The sequence below is a fragment of the Dromiciops gliroides genome, chromosome 4 (assembly GCF_019393635.1).
Source record: "Dromiciops gliroides isolate mDroGli1 chromosome 4, mDroGli1.pri, whole genome shotgun sequence".
NCBI classification, from domain to species: Eukaryota; Metazoa; Chordata; class Mammalia; order Microbiotheria; family Microbiotheriidae; genus Dromiciops; species Dromiciops gliroides.
The window spans coordinates 102570815-102589217 of NC_057864.1; the positions used below are offsets into that span (position 1 = coordinate 102570815).

The 18403-nt window shown below is 43.4% G+C and overlaps 1 protein-coding gene across 2 annotated transcripts in view; it reads left to right on the forward strand.

The window, feature by feature from the left end:
* Positions 1-18403, forward strand: part of SOX13 (SRY-box transcription factor 13) — a 78607-nt gene that overhangs the window by 45057 nt on the left and 15147 nt on the right. For both annotated transcript variants that reach the window (XM_043963130.1, XM_043963131.1), the window contains exons 2-5: positions 7990-8197; positions 10643-10751; positions 10852-10938; positions 14350-14522. In XM_043963130.1, the coding sequence (XP_043819065.1) occupies positions 7991-8197; positions 10643-10751; positions 10852-10938; positions 14350-14522 (576 nt within the window). In that variant the 5' untranslated portion in view covers position 7990. The remainder of the gene's footprint in view (positions 1-7989; positions 8198-10642; positions 10752-10851; positions 10939-14349; positions 14523-18403) is intronic.

Below are 18403 nucleotides of genomic sequence, written 5' to 3' on the forward strand. Positions count from 1 at the left end.
GGAATTGCAGTAGATGGCCTCAAAAATCTCTTCCAGTTTTAAAAATAGGATTTATGATCTTATGATCTTTTCCAGCTTGATAAATGTGTCTTCTTACGGAGCTTCCCACCCACCCACCCTTAGGGCCCCTTTGTCTTTTCTCCTATTTTAGCTCTTACCTCCTGGACCAAGGTGGATGGAGCCTCTGGGTTTTAATTTGGATAAAAGCAAAGTGTTTGTAGTAGGGCCCTCAGAGCTTGCTAGTGAACGGGGAGGTCCTGACTGTGCAGACCTGAGTAGCCTTTGAATGCTGGAAGATCCTTAGTACTCCAGGAGATGTGTGACCTCATCCATTTGGCTCCTCCTGGCCTGCCCATCCTTTCTGATTCTCTTCTGTGTCCTGCCCTCCCCCTTCCCCTCAAGTTCACCACAGGGAATAGAGAAAGATCTTCTGGTCTAGGGATTCCTAATATGGGGTCCATGAACTTTAAATATTCAGATATGAATAGATACAGATAAATATATTCCTGTATAACTGGCTTCCTTGGTAATCCTGTGTATTTTATTTTATACATTAAAAACATTATTCTGAGAAGGGGTCTGTAGGCTAGGCTTCACCAGCCTGCCAAAGGCAGCCATGGTGAGAGGGTTCTAGATATCATTACTTTAAGCCCCTCATTAGACCAAAGAGGTGGAAACAATGACTATAAAAACAATAGGGAAGGAAGGAATGAGCATTTCTATGGTCCAAGCTATGCAGGGGGCACTGTGCTAAGGAAGATTACAAATGTCCTATTTCATCCTCATTGCAACTCTGGGAGGTGGGTGTTATTATTAACCCCATCTTAGAGATGAGGAAACTGAGGGAATGGGGTTAACATTTGTAATAATGTTTTAAGGTTTGCAAAGAGCTTTAATTATAGCTAGCATTTATTTATTTCGCCCTTTAGGGTTTGCAAAGTGCTTTATGGCTCTTATCTCATTTGTTTTTCACAACAGCCCTGGGGGCTAGGTGCTGTTATTATCAGCTCTGTTTTAAAGATAAGGAGAACTGAGATTGAGAAAGATTAAATGACTTGTCCAGGGTCACACAACTACTGTCAACAACTATTGGCACTATGCCAATGATGACAAGGCAGGATATGGGATAGATACAAAGGCTATGGAGGGGGAGTCACAACTCTTCGTTGCTATGGAAAACTCTTGTTATTGTTCAGTGGTTTCAGTCATGTCCAACCCTTCATGACCCAGTTTAGGGTTTTCTTGGCAAAGATAATAGATAGAGTTGGTTTGCCATTTCCTTCTCCAGCTCATTTTACTGATGAGGAAACTGAGGCATACAGGGTTAAGTGACTTGCCCAGGGTCATACGGCTAATAATATGTGTCTGAGGCCAAATTTGAACAAAGGGCTTCCTGACTCTAGGCCCAGGGTTCTATCTCCTGCATCATCCAAGATTATAAATCGCAGAAAAGTGTCATTGGTACAAAGAGTTGTCTCACTGGCAGTTACCTATACCAAGAAATCAGGGGTACAATCCAAACCAAAGTCAAGCCTATGTTGTCTTTTATTTTTTTTTAATTTTTGTGGGGCAATGAGGGTTAAGTGACTTGCCCAAGGTCACACAGCTAGTAAGTGTCAAGTGTCTGAGGTTGGATTTGAACTCAGCTCTTCCTGAATCCAAGGCCAATGCTTTATCCAACTGTGCCACCTAGCTGCCAAACTTATGTTGTTTTAAAGGTCCTCTGGCTGAGGAGACCATGCTGGGTACTAGGGTGCCTAGCACAGTGTGGAGGAAAGCTAGAAAGCAGTTTCTGACTCAGAAGGTCCAGATTGGAGCCCCCGCTCCTGACCCTTCTATGTTATTTGATCCTAGGCAAGTTGCTTTACCAACTCTGTGCCACAGTCTTCCCGTCTCTAAAATGGGCATAATCACATATCATAGCCCCGGTCTCCCAGGATAGTTGTGAGGAAGATGCTGTGCAAAGCTCAAAGGGCTAGATAAGTGTGGGTTATTACTGACTTGCCCAAGGTCACCCAGTGAACCAGCAGCGGGGCCAAGTCTAAATGCCAGGTTTTGCTATTTGCACTATACCACACCAGCAGCCCTCTGAAAGGGCCCTGGGCCAAGAGGACTTGGCTCCTGTCTCTCATTGTTCATGCAAGAGAGAGGAACAGCAGTTTCAAAAAGGAAGGCCAGCTCAAGGCCCCAGGACTCCTTTCCTGGCGGGGCTGAGTCCTAAGCAAGGGGGAGGAGAGCATCGGATCAGGTATATCTAGATCTCCACTCCTGGTAATCAGAACCAGGCAGGATAGGAACCCTTCAGTATAACCAGGTCCCCTGTTCTCACCTGCACTATGAAGAATGGAAGACGACAGCCAAGTTCAGAGCCGGGCTGAGACAATGAAGGAGACGGGAGCCCTTCATCCGCAAGCAGCCCTGCCCACAGGTGGGCACTGAACCACACTGAGCAGTTTAGCTTCTCTACATCCCCTGCCCTGGTCAAATAGTACCTCTGACTCGGGTGACCTCAGCCGGGCAATGCCAGGCAGCTTCCCCTTTCTAATCTATCGATTATTCACCCAAAAAATGCCTGTGGAAGGTCTCCATTGAGCAAGGATGGAATTCTGCACCATGTGTTGGAGAGAATGAAAATCAGGATAGATTCTTTGGCCTGAAAGAGCTTCTGTTTGTCTGGGGGCACAGGGCCTATATACATAAAGAAAATAAACAGGAATACATGGTACTACATGAGAAGTGCCACCTGGCTAACTGCAATACACAAGGCTTAGACCCATATCTCTTTGCTTCAGATCCAATTCTATTTCCCTTCTCTCACCTTGCCCCTCTCCTGTACCTTACTTTACCACAGCCCCATAGGGCATCTTAGGTAGTGGGGCTGGGAGCATACCAAATCTTTCTGGGAGTCCAGGGTCCAAATTCTTGTGTGAATAGAACTCAAGGTAAAGCCATGTGATGTGAGGTACAGAAGATAGAGCACCAGTCCTGGACTCAGGAGGACCTTAGTTCAAATCCAGCCTCTTACTCTGGACTCCAAAAAACAAAACAAACCTATGTGATGTGGTAGAAAGAGCACCAGGCCAGGGGAGAGTTAAGACTCTCAGATTTAATTCTTGGCTTTGCACTAACCTGTATGACCTGGTAGTGGACAAGTCTTGCCTCTGTAGGGTTCTGTCTATTTATAAAATGAGCTGGGTGGACTAGATGACCTCAAAGGAGAGCTGACCTTTTTACCATGCTGCCTTCTTTCTTGTGTCATGGTCTGGTTGGAGAAACAAGACAGGAGTGAATAGCTAACGCTGTGCAGTAACGAGACTCCTTTCCTGTGTGACCCTTGGAAGTCAGTCTTCTTACACCCCGAGTTAAATAACCATAGCAGACCCTTCTTTGTTGTCATGGACTTGGCCATGTGTTTACATGTCCTCCCTGCACCCTCTCCTCTGGAATGGAACCTTCCTGAGGGTAGAGGTGGTGTTTATTTTCACATGCTCAGAATCTCCCATACTGCCTTGCACGTAGCATTTCATAAATGCTAGTGGGGTTGGACCGGCCCCTTTCACTTTTACGATTCTAAAGTCCTTGAGTCCCCAAGTAGTCTAGCCAAGATGATCTGTGCTTTCCTTCCTAGGAACTTCAGGGGAGCCCCTTGAAAATCATAGAATAACCCAGCACGTCAGAGCTAGAAGGGCCTGGTTCGACCCCTTTTTCTTACTGAAGAGGAAGCCCGGGGATAGGAAGCGATTTGCCCAAGTCATCTGGTGGTGGCATCGGGACTCAAACCCCAAATGTTCTTCCCATTGTAGACTGAATACAAGAACAGCTTCTCCTCTGGTTTCTCATGTACTAAGCACTCCCACAGAGGGGCCGGGGATTTGGGGTTGAAGTGGGGGTGTGTGTCTGTCTGTTGGGGAGGGGTCCCCATCACCTCTGAACTGGACCTGCTGGGTTCCACATGACAGAGGAAAGAGGGAAGAGGCCACTGGCTGGGAGGGGGTAGGAGGGAGAGCAGGAGACAGGCCAGGGTTGGGGGGTGGGGGGAGAACAGAGCTGGGGGAAAAGCAGAGGCACAGCCCCCAGAAAGGAGGAAACCCAATCACCCAGAGAGCCAAGTGGTGGGTTTGGAGGAGGGCCGGACTGGAGATAAAAAGCCCCAGGCTCGGATCAGAAACACACAGGCCCCCATTGTTCTCCTGTCACACTTCCCCTGGCTTTATTGCTTTTGTCCAACACCCTATTGTCTGATTTCCTTTTGTCCCCCATTCAGCGCCCGCTGCCTTTCATTTCCCAGCCAGCCCGGTTGTTTTCGTTTCTTTTGTCTGAAGTTCCTGAGAGGAAGGTTTTATTTTCAGCGGTTTGATTAATTCACAGTTTGAGCCTGGGGTTGGTTTGTTATGTAATTACTGCCCTGAGCTTCAGGAGAACACCCCTTCCCCGGCCTCCCCTACCCCTCCATTCCCCACCCTACCCTACCCCCCCCCCCCAGGGGCCTGGCTGGCTGGCTGGCTCTGGGGGGGCGGGGGCTCCCCTCCTGCCGGATGGGCTGAGGCCTCGCAGCTTCCTGGAGTCACTCAGGGCCCCTGGGGGGGTAGGGGTGGGCAAAAAAAGAGTTAGCGGGTTGGGGGCTTCTAGGTTCCATTCACTACTGCTGGTTCTGGATCTAGAACCCCAAGCACTGGGCGGGGGGGCAATTGCCCATCTCTGTGTCCCCCATGGCCCACCTGAGGTGGGCATAGACCTTCCCAGACCTATCCTGTTATACATACTTTCCTCCTTTGGCTACTCTGGGGTGGACTGTGGATGGGCAGAGAAGGCAGGCCTAGGTTGGTCAGTCAATAAGCATTTGTTAAGCACCTCCTAGTTGCCAGGTACTGTGATAAGCCTGGGAATACAAAAAAAGGCCAAAAAAAAAAGATTGTCCCTACCCTAGAGTAGTTCACGATCTAGTTGGGGAGACAACAAACAAACAAATTGCATACTGGACAAACAGGACAATTAAGAGAGGTTGGGAAAGGCTTCCATACAGGGTGGGATTTTAGCCTGTCTGGAGACAGGAGGGAGAGCATTCCAGACTTGGGAGATGCCAATGAAGAGGCATCATCTCAGGAGATGGAAGTGTCATTCTGAGGAAAGAAGGCTGGTGTCACTGGACTGGAACATGCTTAGGGGGCTGTGGGATATGAGAAATCTAGAAAGGTATAGGGGGGAGTGGGGGCCTGAGTTATGAAGGGCTTCACAGGCCAAACAGAAGTCACGTCTCATCTGCTACTGTGGCCCCCTAACTAACTGGATGGAGGGAGCTATAGAAAAGTCACTCAGAAAGCAGTGAGGGCATTTGCCTGATGGGCTGGGAGAGGTGGAGATTGGTGGCTTTGAACCTAGTTCCAGGGAAAGCATACATAACATTATTATAGCTAATCTTTACAGTCTTTCAAAGTTTTGAACTTTGCATAGTATTTAAATATGTTATTTGAGCATCACAACAACCTGGTGAGGTAGGTATTACAAGTATTATTTGTCCCATTTTATGGATGAGGAAACTGAAGCACAGAGAGGTTAAGTGATATGCCCAAGGTCACACAGCTAATAAGGGTCAGGATCATATTAACTAAGGCACTCTATCTACCACAGAAGCTGCCCCAGTAGGGCCAATCATTGTTCATGCCAATGGTAGAGAAATGTTACCTAGGAAGAAGGGATCATGGTATTTATAGGAGTTAGAGGAATCTTAGAATCTAACCCAGCAGCTCTCAAAACTCTTTGGTCTCAGGACCCCTTGACATTCTCAAAAATCATTAAGATCAGGGGCAGCTAGGTAATGCAGTGGATAGAACACCGGCCCTCCTGACTGGAGAGCTTGAGTGCAAATGTGGTTTCAGACACTTACTAGCTGTGTGATCCCAGGCAAGTCACTTAACTGATTGCCTCTAAGGGGGAAAAACAATCATTGAGGATCTCCCAAAGATCTTTTGTTTTTGTGAGTTAGATCTATCAATTTGTTGTTATATCAGTCCAGTTATGTCTGACTCTTCCTGATCCCATTTGGGATTTTCCTGGTAGGAGTGATTTGCCATTTTCTTCTCCAGCTCATTTTACAGATGAGGAAACTGAGGCAAACAAGGTTAAGTGACTTGCCCAGGGTCATACAGTTAGTGTCTGAAGCCAGATTTGAAGAGATGTCTTCCTGATGCCAGACCCAATGTTCTCTCTACTACACCAATCTAGCTGCCCCTACATCTATCAATATTTGTTGTAACTAATGTCAAAACTGATCATTTTAAAACTATTAATTCATTTGAAAATAATAGACCCAATATGTGTTAAACATCAATAACATTTTAATAAAATACATTTTCTAAAACAAAAAAGAATTAGTGAAAAGAATGACATTGTTTTACATATTTTTCACATATCTCTTTTAATGTCCGACTTGATAGAAGACAGTTGGATTCTCTATCTGTTTCTATCTTCAGTCTGTTGTGATACATTGTTTTGGTTGAAGTATAGGAAGAAAATACAATGCCACACAGATAAATGGTTAGGAAAGAGAAAGTATTTTAATAGGAAAATAATGTCACAGAATTATTATAAAATAGTTTTAATTCCTAGGACCCCCTGAAAGGGTCTTGAGGACACTAGAACCCAATCTCTTCATTTTAGAAATGGAGAAACTGAGGCTGTAGGTGACTTGTTCAAGACTACACAGAACCAGATTTCTAGTCCAATCTCTTCAGTAACTTATCTCTGTAATCTTGGACAAATCATTTGACTTCCTTGTTGCCTCAATTTCCTAATGGGTAAAATGAGGGTAGTAGATTAGATGGTCCTTCCTACCTTTGATATTGTTTTTCCTAATGAAGGGGAGAGAGAAGGGATAAGCATTTATGAAGCATGCCTACTATGTGCCAGGCACTCTGCTAAGAGCTTTACAATTACAATTCCAACCTAGATTTTTTGTTTACAGTGTTCTTTCTTTCTTTCTTTCTTTCTTTCTTTCTTTCTTTCTTTCTTTCTTTCTTTCTTTCTTTCTTTCTTTCTTTCTTTCTTTCTTTCTTTCTTTCTTTCTTTCTTTCTTCCTTCCTTCCTTCCTTCCTTCCTTCCTTCCTTCCTTCCTTCCTTCCTTCCTTCCTTCCTTCCTTCCTTTTTTGTGAGGCAATTGGGGTTAAGTGACTTGCCCAGGGTCACACAGCTAGTAAGTGTCAAGTGTCTAGGGCTGGTGCTTTATCCACTGCACCACCTAGCTGCCTCCTACAGTGTTCTTTCTGGTAAACCAAACCAGAGCATTGGAGATTGAGTCGATGAGGTGTCATAAGCTAAGATTATCCTCAATTTTCATAAACTAGTTTATCCAGAAAGAGAAATACCAGCTAGGAGGTGCATAGTAAATAAAGTAATTGGTCTGAGTCAGGAAGACTTGAGTTTGAATCCAGATTCAGACCATTGTGTGACCTTGAGCAAATCTCTTTGCCTCAGTTTCCTCATTTGTAAAATGTGGTTGATAATAATAGCATCCTTATCTCCCAGGGCTGTTGTGAGGATCCAATGAGATAATCATTATAAAGGGCTTAGTGTAGTACCTGCCACATAGTAGGTGCTTTATAAATGTTAGATTATGTCCATTATTGTTGTTACTATATCACTGGGTTGTTATAAGGATTAAATGAGATAATATTTGTAAAACACTTAGCACAGTGGCTGGTGCTACCAACCAACATATATACAAACACATACATACATATGCACACACATACATACATGCATACACACGTATGCTTATTTTAACCCTTTCTTTTCCCCTCCCCAGAGATCCCTACATGGAAAAGTTTGAATGTAGGGGATGACTCTTTTTCATCTTTTTGTACAGAATACTGAATTTAGACATCCCTTGTGGGATGCCCATGTGTGGTATATTAGAAGTTGGGGAAATTAGTTGTGATATTGGGCTTCTACATTTAGGCGAGTCTCACTCTGATTTTCCCTTTCCTTCGACAGGATGTCCATGAGGAGCCCCATCTCTCCCCAGCTGGCACTCGATGGCATTGGGACCATGGTGAACTGTACTGTCAAAGCTGAAGAAAAGAAGGAGATATGCCAGGAGGCCCCAGCTGGCCAGCAGGTGTCAGCCCCTGCTGTGGAGCCCTTGACTGGAGACCCGGCCCGGGCCCCCCAGGATGGAGCTGACTCTAGTGGCCCACCCCAGGTGACTTGATTATCCTTAGATTGCCCCAGCCTCAGTTTCCCTCTTTCTATCTTTAGAGCATCATGCTCAACTGGAATCACAGGGCAGGGCAATGGTACTCACTCACCTACTTTGACAAACATCTCATCATTCACATAGAGGTGGCTGTCTTTAGGTGGTAGGACTTGAGTTCATAGCTAGAAAGGGACATTAGAGACCCAGCCCCATCATTTCACACATTAGAAAACTTGAGGCCCAGAGAACTGAGGTAGGTTACTCTAGGTCACTCGGGAAATTGCAGAGCTGAGACTTGAACCCAGATCAAGTATATATCCAGTGTTTTTTGCATCACAACCCACTGCCTCTTCCTGGGTTTGGTCTTGGCCCAGAGTTTTTGACTTCACTGTACAGAATTAAGAAAAGCTAGTCTATAAAATGGATATAATAACATTTATAATTCCTACTTCATAGGCTTCCTAGGAAGTTGTAAACCTTAAAGTACTTACATAAATGTGAATTGTGATTATTGCTTTTTATGGTCACATCCCCAGCAGAGACATGGCATTTCTTCATTCCCTCAGAGCACACTTGCTTTACCAGGCACTGTAAGAAACTAGGACATGAAATACACTTTTGGGGGCAGCTAGATGGCACAGTGGATAAAACACTGGCCCTGGATTCAGGAGGACCTGAGTTCAAATCTGGCCTCAGACACTTGACACTTACTAGCTGTGTGACCTTGGGCAAGTCACTTAACCCTCATTGCCCTGCAAACACCCCCCCACCACCACCAAATACACTTCTTAGCATGTGGTCAGTGCTTCGTGGTGCCCTGGAACCAAAGCTAGAGGGACTTCAGGCCATGCGATCCAACTTCTACTTTCAACAGATGAGAACACAGAGAGCTTAAGACCCAAAGTCATGCAGGATTTGAACCCAGGCCCTCTGACTGCAGAGCCGACCTTCTTTCCACTGTATCATGCTGCCTTCTTTCTTATGTCATAGTCTGGTTAGAGAAACAAGACAGGTACATGTGAATATTTAATGAGCTGTGTAGTAAAGAGACTCCTTTCCCATGTGACTCTTGGAAATCAGTCTTATTACACACCCAAGAGTTAAATAACCACACAAGACAACAATACAATTTCTTTCTCTGTGAAATGAGGGGGATGGACTAGAAGCTCTCTAAGGTTCCTTCCAGCTCTAAAATATTCTATGATTGTATTCAAAAGATGTCAGGAGGCTTATAATTAAAGAGTCAGATGAAGAGTGTAGACAATAACTGCTGTGAGAGGTGGGAGGAGAGAGAGACCCTCATAGGCTGGTATGGTCAGAGAAGGCTTCATGGAAGAAGGGAAGATTCCAAGGAGGGCTCGGAAGGCTGGGCTGGACTCAGATAATTGTCAAGAAGAAGGGGGTGGGGGGGCTGTTTCTAAGGGGAGAACAGTGAGAGCCAACATATGGCATATAGAAGGGGATGGTGAATAGACTGGCCTGGCTGCATTGAAAGGGTATAAGTGGCAGAGAGAGCCTCCAGGCTGTGAAGGCAGCAATAATCTGTGCCCTGTGAGAGCAGGATGGTCAGAGGTGGTAACCTACCAACACTCAGGTCTCTTAAATTTCCCAGGAGTTGTATGTTACAGGGGAAAGAGTGCTAGTGCTAGAGACAGGGCCTGGATTCAAATCTCACCTCTGATGCTTACTCCCTCTGTAGCCTTGGACAAATCACCTAATCTCCCTAGATCTTAGTTTCTTCCTTTTAAAAATGAAAGGAAGGGGGCAGCTAGGTGGCAAAGTAGATAGAGCACCAGACCTGTTTTCAGGAGTACCTGAGTTCAAATCCAGCCTCAGACACTTAACACTTACTAGCTGTGTGACCCTGGGCAAGTCACTTAACCCCAATTGCCTCACTAAAAAAAAAAAAAAATGAAAGGAAGGCCCTTCTAACTCTAGACCCATGATTCTTTATAACAGAAAGAGGATTATGGATGTGACCTGGCTTCTTGATAAACCAGAACCACTGGCCAGGTCTTCCTGAGGCTGTGTCCGTGTTACCATCATTCCCTTTTGTTAAATACTGTGAAAGCAGAACTGAAAATGGAAAACCTTGTTCTTTTCTCTGCCTGTATTTCTTTAGCTTTTTTTCTCTCAGTTACTTTAAAAGCAGAGCCCACCTGAATGACAAAGGAAACGGTTGGTGTTTCTCCCTGTGATTGCTTTATGAACTGAATGAAGTGTCTTTGACTTTATCTAAAGTGTAGAGTGGAGATTAGGGAGCTTGGAGATCCCAGGTAAGAAAGGCATATGTAGTAGTTGTTACAACCCAGATTATCTGAAGTTCAGCCTCCTTTCTTCTCCCCCCAACCCCTCTGCCTTTGTTGAAGTCTCATCTTCTCTCTGGCAGTATGTCTATGTCAGTGTGACAATTGGCCACATGACGACAATGTGGGATGGGTTGCGTTTTAGGACTGCGGATCCCCAAGGAGTGATGGCCCCCCAGAACCTAAGAGATCAGGGCCCGAGCCAGCCACTGGGAGCCAAGAAAAGCTGGATTTCAATCGGAATTTGAAAGAAGGTACGGTCCCATCAAGGGCAGAAGTGGTTTCTCAGGGTGCCCAGGTATCGTAATGGGAGCTGTTGGGAAAGTTTGTTTCTCATCTATTGGTATCTTTCAGTTATGCCCACCATTGAGAAGCTTCTGTCCAGTGACTGGAGAGAGAGGCTTCTGGGAAGGAGCACTGTGGAAACCAAAGATGTCAAAGGTGAGGATACTATACCTTGGAAGAGATGGTTATTGTGGGCATAAGGCTGAGCGTTTATGCCGTGTTCCAGAGTTGTTTGGCCAGAATGGAAGTTATGATGCTGAAGGACCTAAAGATTCTGACTTAGCAGCAGGAGGAATGATGAGACCTGGAGGAATGCCCAGAGTCATTCAGTCAAATATCTATGCAGTGTCTACTGTGTGCTAGGGATACAAAGAAAGGCAAAAGATAGTCTGTTTTCAAGAAACTCCGTTATGCCCACCAGTCTAATGGGGGAGGCAATATGCAAATAAATTAGAAATAATCCACAGAGGAAGGCACTAGAATAAGGGGGTTTGGGGAAAGGTTTTCTGTAGAAGGTGGGATTTTTTTTGGGGGGGGGAGGGACTTGAAGAAAGCCGGGAAGCTTGGAGGGAGAGATAGGAAAGGAAATGGCATTCTAGGTAGGGATTGCCAGTGAAGATGCAGACCAAGCAGCAGGGTATTGCATAAGTCCAGGCATGAGGTGATAAGCATCATGGTAGCAGTACCAGAGGAGAGAAGGGGTCATATGCAAGAAATGTTATAGAGGCCTTGGGAAATAGTTTGGATATGGAAGGTGAAAGAGAATGAGGAGGTGAGGATGACTGTCTGGGCGAATGGGAGGATGGTGATACTCTCCATAGTAACAGGGAAATTCAGAAAGAAGGGAAGATTTGGAGGGAAAGATAATAAGTTCAGTTTTGAACAGGTTGAGTTTAAGATGTCTACAAGAGGGGGCAGCTAGATGGCACAGTGGATAAAGCACCGGCCCTGGATTCAGGAGTACCTGAGTTCAAATCCCGCCTCAGACACTTGACACTTACTAGCTGTGTGACCCTGGGCAAGTCACTTAACCCCCATTGCCCCGCCAAAAAAAAAAAAAAAAAAGATGTCTACAAGACATCCAGTTCAAGATGTCTAACAGGCAATTGGAGATGTGAGACTGAATATCAGTATTTGTGCTATGGCTAATATGGAAATTTGTTTTGTGTGATTTCACATGTATAATTGATATCCTATTGCTTGTCTTCTCAGTGGGTCAGAGAGGAAATTTGGAAGTTCAAATTTAAAAACAAAAGGATGTCAAATGTAAATAAATAATAAAAAGTTTAAAAATTAGCACAAACATATATAAAGGAATGTCAGCAGAGAGGTCGGAAGTGAAAAAATGGATCTGAGAATCATCAGCAGAGAGATGAGAATTAAATCCTTGGGATTGATAAAGTGAAAAAAGAGAGGGGGAGAAGAGCACCCAGGACAAAGCTGAGTGGGACATCTATGGTTAGTAGGCATGACCTGGACAGAGATCCAGTAAGGGAGACTGAGGAATGCTCAGAGAGGTAAGAGAAGAATCAGTAGAGAGCAGTGTCATAAAAACCTAGAGAAAAGAGATATCAGGACTGAGAAAAGGCCATCGTATTAGGTGATTGAAGAAATCATTTGCCACTTTGGAGAGAGCAGTTTCAGTTGGACGAAGAGGTTGGAAGCCAGCCTGTCAAGCATTAAGAAAAGTTAAGAAAAAAAGAACTGGAGACATTGACTGTTGAGGGCCTTTTCAAGGAGTTTAACCACAAAAAGGTGGAGAGAGATGTGGCAATACTTAGTGGAGATGGATAGATTGAGTGAGTGTCTTTGGAGGATGGTGGTGATGTGGGCATGTTTGTAGACAATAGGCAAGTACCTAGTGGACAGGGAGAGGATAAAGAGAAGGGGGGTGTGTATGTGGCAGAGGAGGAGCATGAGAGCAAGCTCCGTCTAGGCTCCTACCTAGATTCTAATGTCTGGGTGGGGAGGACATTGATGGTGGGTTCTTTCATGGGACTACTCTGACCTAGTCTGTGCCATTGCAAGTACACTATTTATAGCAGTCATCACCAGTGGTGACCCCTTCATAGACCTATGTCCTGCACCCAAAGGGGTATGTCCTGGTAGAAGACTTGCATGAGGTGTGCTACAGGGAAAGCAGCAGTGGATTTTGAGTCTGAGAACCTGTGTTCAAATTCTGGATTCTACCACTCATTACCTTGTACCCTATGGTCCTCAGTTTCTTCATCTATAAAATAAGGGGTTGGACTAGACCCTAGCTTCCTGAACTGTTGGGTCATCACCCCAGATGGGGTCATGTAACTGAATGTGGGAGTCACGAAAAATTTGGCAACAGTAAAAGGTCATGTATACCTATTTTTTTTTTTACCTATATGCCCAGGTCACATAAAAATTTCTCAGGCGAAAAGGGGTCATGAGTGGAAAAAGTTTAAGAAGCCTTGAACTAGACAAGCCCTATAGAGTTCCTTTCAGCTCTAGATCAATGATCCCACTGACTTGACTTTAGGCTCTTTACTCCATAGCACAGTACCTGGCACATAGTAAATGCTTAATAAATGTTTATTGACTGACTGACTTAATTCTTTTTTTTTCCGGGGCAATGAGGGTTAAGTGACTTGTCCTGGGTCACACAGCTAGTAAGTGTCAAGTGTCTGAGGCTGGATTTGAGCTCAGGTCTTCCTGAATCCAGGGCTAGTGCTTTATCTACTGGGCCATCTAGCTGCCCCTGGCTTAATTCTTTTAACAGATTGGCAACATTGTGCAGCCACAAGGACTTTAAAGTCCTGTGGAAGAACTGAGTTCTAGCCCATGCTAGGTCACTAACTTGCCATGTGACTTTGCCACCTCCTACTTCACCTGCCTCTAATTTGATTCAATTCAGTTCAGACTTACTAAGTAGTTCCTATTTTCAAAGCATTTTGCTACATACCAAGGATACAAAGTTAGATATAACATAGGCTCGTAGATTTAGAGATGGAACAGACCTTCAAGGTCGTCTGGGCTAACCCATTTATTTTATAGATGAAAAAATCAAGGCTCAGAGAAATTAAGTGACTTATCCAAGGTCACATAGATAGTTAAGTAGAAGAGACAGAACTGGAACTAAAGTTTTTTGGCTCCAAATCCAGCAGTCTTTCTTGAAAACTCTGTTTTCAAGGACCTTATGCTCTAAAAGGAGTTAGACATGTACACATAGACATGTCTATTATAGGGGAAAGCAAAAATAAGAGGCAAGGTCTAGACAAAGCAGTGGTGCTACTCACCCTTTTCAATGGCCCCAGGACTAGTGGGCTATTAGGGAATGAAGCCGGGGTCCCAGCTCATAGCCATATCTATTTGCACCCTTCTCCTATTTGCCTTTCCTTCCCTGTGGAATTGTATTCTGTCATAGCCCTCTGACCAACCTGGAGAGGTTGGTCTAATTCTGAGTTGCCACATTAGGCAGGAGATTCCACGTATCCAAGGGTTGGCTTTGAGAAGGAACATATTGTCTATCCAGGTCTGGTTTACCATCAGTCTGACAGTGCTGTGAGGAATTATGAGAGATATTTATTGTTTGAACAGGGACCCAAGAAAGCCTGGCAGAAAAGGAACTTCAGCTCCTGGTCATGATCCATCAGCTGTCCACTCTTAGGGACCAGCTACTAACAGCTCATTCAGAGCAGAAGAATATGGCCGCCATGTTGTTTGAGAAACAGCAGCAACAGATGGAGCTAGCCAGGCAGCAGCAAGAGCAGGTGAGCCTTGCCCTTCTGTCTTCTCCTTGACATGTGGGAATTTAGCATTTGCTAGGTGGGGTGTACTCAGGGAAAACAGATGGAAGCTTGAGGATAAAACCCATACAGCCCTAACCACTGTAACAATTGGAATGGCACCACCTGCTGGAGAGTTACTATAGGAAAGCTCTGCCATGAGGAGAAGGTGTTTGAGGGCAAGCCATGTGGTCAGTTCCTTGGTGTCAGGAAGTGACTTTGCTTGTGAATACTGTCTTATCAAAGCTACCAGCCAATCAACTTGAAGGGCCTCCCATTTCTGGGAGGAGAACATGAAGTAGGAAGCTGATGCTGGCGGGAGGGGTTCTTCCTCTTTTGGTTCCTGACCTCACCATGGTGGGTCGGATGATGGGGTCTCTTAGAAATAGTTAGATTTTTACCTTTCTCTCCGATCCTAATGCTCTTTAATAAATACCTAAACACTTAAATACTCTTGCTAAAGCTTATAATTTATTGGTGACCACTCATTAGATTTTAGATAGTATAGCTAGAATTTTAGCCCCTTATACCACCAAGGACTTTGTGTAGAGAATGGGGAAAAGTCATTTTAAAATATTCTGGATTTTATGTGTTGACTTGACTAATGTCACAGTCATTTTGAGGGAGGTTTATGTGTATATCAGGGAGGAGATATCCACTCTTTCTTCCTTTCTTTCTTTCTTTCTTTCTTTCTTTCTTTCTTTCTTTCTTTCTTTCTTTCTTTCTTTCTTTCTTTCTTTCTTTCTTTCGTGTGTGGGTGTGGGGGGGCAATTGGGGTTAAGTGACTTGCCCAGGGCCACACAGCTAGTAAGTGTCAAGTGTCTGAGGCTGGATTTAAACTCAGGCACTCCTGAATCTGGGGCCGGTGCTCTATCCACTGCGTCACCTAGCTGCCCCAATATCCATTCTTTTAAAGTATAACTCTAAAAATCAAGGACCTTTAGCTAGACTAAAATGAATTCAAATGGGTAATGTGTAGTGGAAGTCTAGAGTAAATAGGAAGATAGTAAGAGATCTCCTAGTTCCCTTTGAATTCAAGTCATTACATGACTACTTAATTAGGTACTGAAAGAACATGAGATTGATGATTCTGGAGAAAAGGAAAGGTACTGAAAGAGTAAAGTAGGGCAAATAACCTGATGACAGAGAGACAGACATGGACACAGAAAAAGCTTGAGATTGTCTTATTCTGAACTTTGAGTCCTTCACCTCTATTGGGAGGTGACCATGTCTCATTGGTCATCTAGAATTGTGATTAGATTTCCTAAGTCTTTAAAGTTGTGTGTGTTTGCATTATCATTGTTATTGTATAATTAATTTGTTCTCCTGGCTCTGTTTACTTCACTCTGCATCAGTTCATATCAGTCTTCTCAAGTTTTTCTGAAACCATTCCTTTCATCATTTCTTTCTTTCTTTTTTTTCTTTTTTTGCGAGGCAATGAGGGTTGAGTGACTTGCCCAGGGTCACATAGCTAGTAAGTGTCAAGTGTCTGAGGCCAGATTTGAACTCAGCTCCTCCTGAATCCAGGGCCGGTATTTTATCCACTGTGCCACCTAGCTGCCCCTCCTTTCATCATTTCTTATGGCACAATAGTATTCCTTCACATTTATATACTAAAACTCGTTCAGTCACTCCCCAAATGATAAGCACTCCTTTAGTTTTTGTCTTTCAAAAAGAGCTATAAATATTGTTGTACATTTTTTGTTAAAAAATATTTTAGGACTAATCTCTCAATCTACCTTCCCTCCAATTCCCCTTTTTCCCTTTTCCCTTTCCTTCCCATTGAGTAAATTGTATTTTTGTACCCAATTTCTGCGTGTGTTTGTATGTCTCTCTTTGTATATTTTTCTCTACTTTGATCAGTTCAGATGAGAGTGAGGCTGAAATGGCAAGTGCTCCTCCTAACCTCTCTTTATTTGTATAGAGGTCTACTTGTATACCTTGATTATGCTAGATAATTTTTCCTAACCTTTTTCTTCCTTATCTCAATGTATTCTTCTCTTTTTCTGTTCTTCTAGGATCATCAAGGCTTAACAAAACTAATCCCAGACCTTCTGTCTAATTGGACTCAGTCTGTGATCCCTAATGATTGGGCTCAGAGGGGATAAATATATTATCTCTGCATATTTGAGTTTAAGTGGCTTATCCTTGTTTAGTTGCTTATGATTGTTCATTCTTGTTTACCTTTTTATGTTTCTCTTCACTCTTGTGATTGAACTAGCTCTTCCTAGCTTTAGTATTTCTTTTTCTTTTTTAAAAAATTTGTTTTTAAAAACTTTTTTATTATTTTTAGTAGGAATGCATGGAAGTCCTCTATTTCATTAAAGGTCCATTTTTCCCCTGTAGCATTATACTTAGGTTTGCTGAGTAAGTTATTCTTGGCTGTAAGCATATATTCTTTGTCTTCTGGAATATCATATTCCAAGCTTTTCACTCTTTAATAGTGCTAGCTGCTAAATCATATGTGATCCTTGCTGTAGCACTTCAGTACTTGAATTCTTTTTCTTCTGGCTACTTGCTGTCTTTTTTTTTTTTTTTTGTCCTAGAAACTCTCATTTTGGATGCAATATTTATTAGAGTTTCATTTGGTGGCTTTTTTTCTGGAGGTAACAAATGAATTATTTTACCTTGCCCTTTGCTTCTAAGAGATCTAGGTGTTGTTTGTTTGTTTTTAAGATTTCCTGAAACATAATGTCTAGGCTCTTTTGTTTTGTTTATGGCTTTCAAGTAGTCCAAGAATTTTTTTCTTCTCAATCTATTTTCTATGTCAGGTGTTTTTGTTATGAAGTTTCTTACATTTCCTTCTATTTCTTTTGACATTCTTGTTCTATCATGGAGTCTTGGGTTCTATTTAGGCCATTTTTAACTGTAAGGGAGTTTATTGCTTAGGCAAGGTTTTATACCCCTTGTGCCAAGCTGTAAATTCCCTTTCTAATTCTTTTTTCCATAGCTCACATTCCCTTTCCATTTTTTTTTCTCTAGTGCTTTCATTTCAGTGACAAATTTTTTTAAAAGCTATTTTAAAGTCTTGCTTCATATCTTCCTGGTTGAATTTTTGTCCAAGCTGTGTTTTTCTCTGAGGCTTTCCTTGTAGATATTCTGGAGTCATTCACTTCTTCAGAGTTTATTTGTGTTTAGAGTATCTCTGTCATCATAATGGCTTTTTATGGTGGGTTTTTTGATTGCTTATTCTTCCAATCTAATTCTTGAATTCAGACTTGATATTTGGGCCAGGCATTGCACAATTCTGGAGGAAAGGTCTGGGCTAGTCCTGTTGCTGATTTCGTGGGGGTATTGAATATTATGTTATTCAGGGATCTCAAGCTAAAGACTTACTAATTTTTAGCACTCCCAAAGTGGTCTTATGTAGGGCAAAGCCTGATTGCAGTCCTTTACAAGTTCTTGACCTGGGTTTGGGTTTGAGCAACAATAGAATATTGCTAGACTCAACCACTGTCAACCCGCTGGGAAATTCTGGTGGTTCAAAGTAACAAAAGTGCATGTTCCCCTTTTGTTTGGGATTCCAGCCCTGGTTATTCCTCTGAAGGCTTCAGATTGGGACTAGAAGCTGGAACTGAGACTCTGGTCTGTTCCTGAGGGTCCAAGCCACACTGTTGTTGCTTGCTTCTGAACTTGCTCCTCCCTTAAAACACTGCTTAGGGTCTGCAACTGATCCTAACCCAGGAAAGTCCCTTTACTCTGGATCACATTCTCAGCTCTGGAAAGTCACATTTAATGGCAAGTCCCCTCCTTGTTCCCCTTATCCACAGACTTCTCTATCTCTCCATGTTGTTTGGGGCTGGAAAAATAGCTCACTGTGACTTTTTCTTGTTTTTTTCTCCTCTGGATTTGGTCTAGTCTGTTTT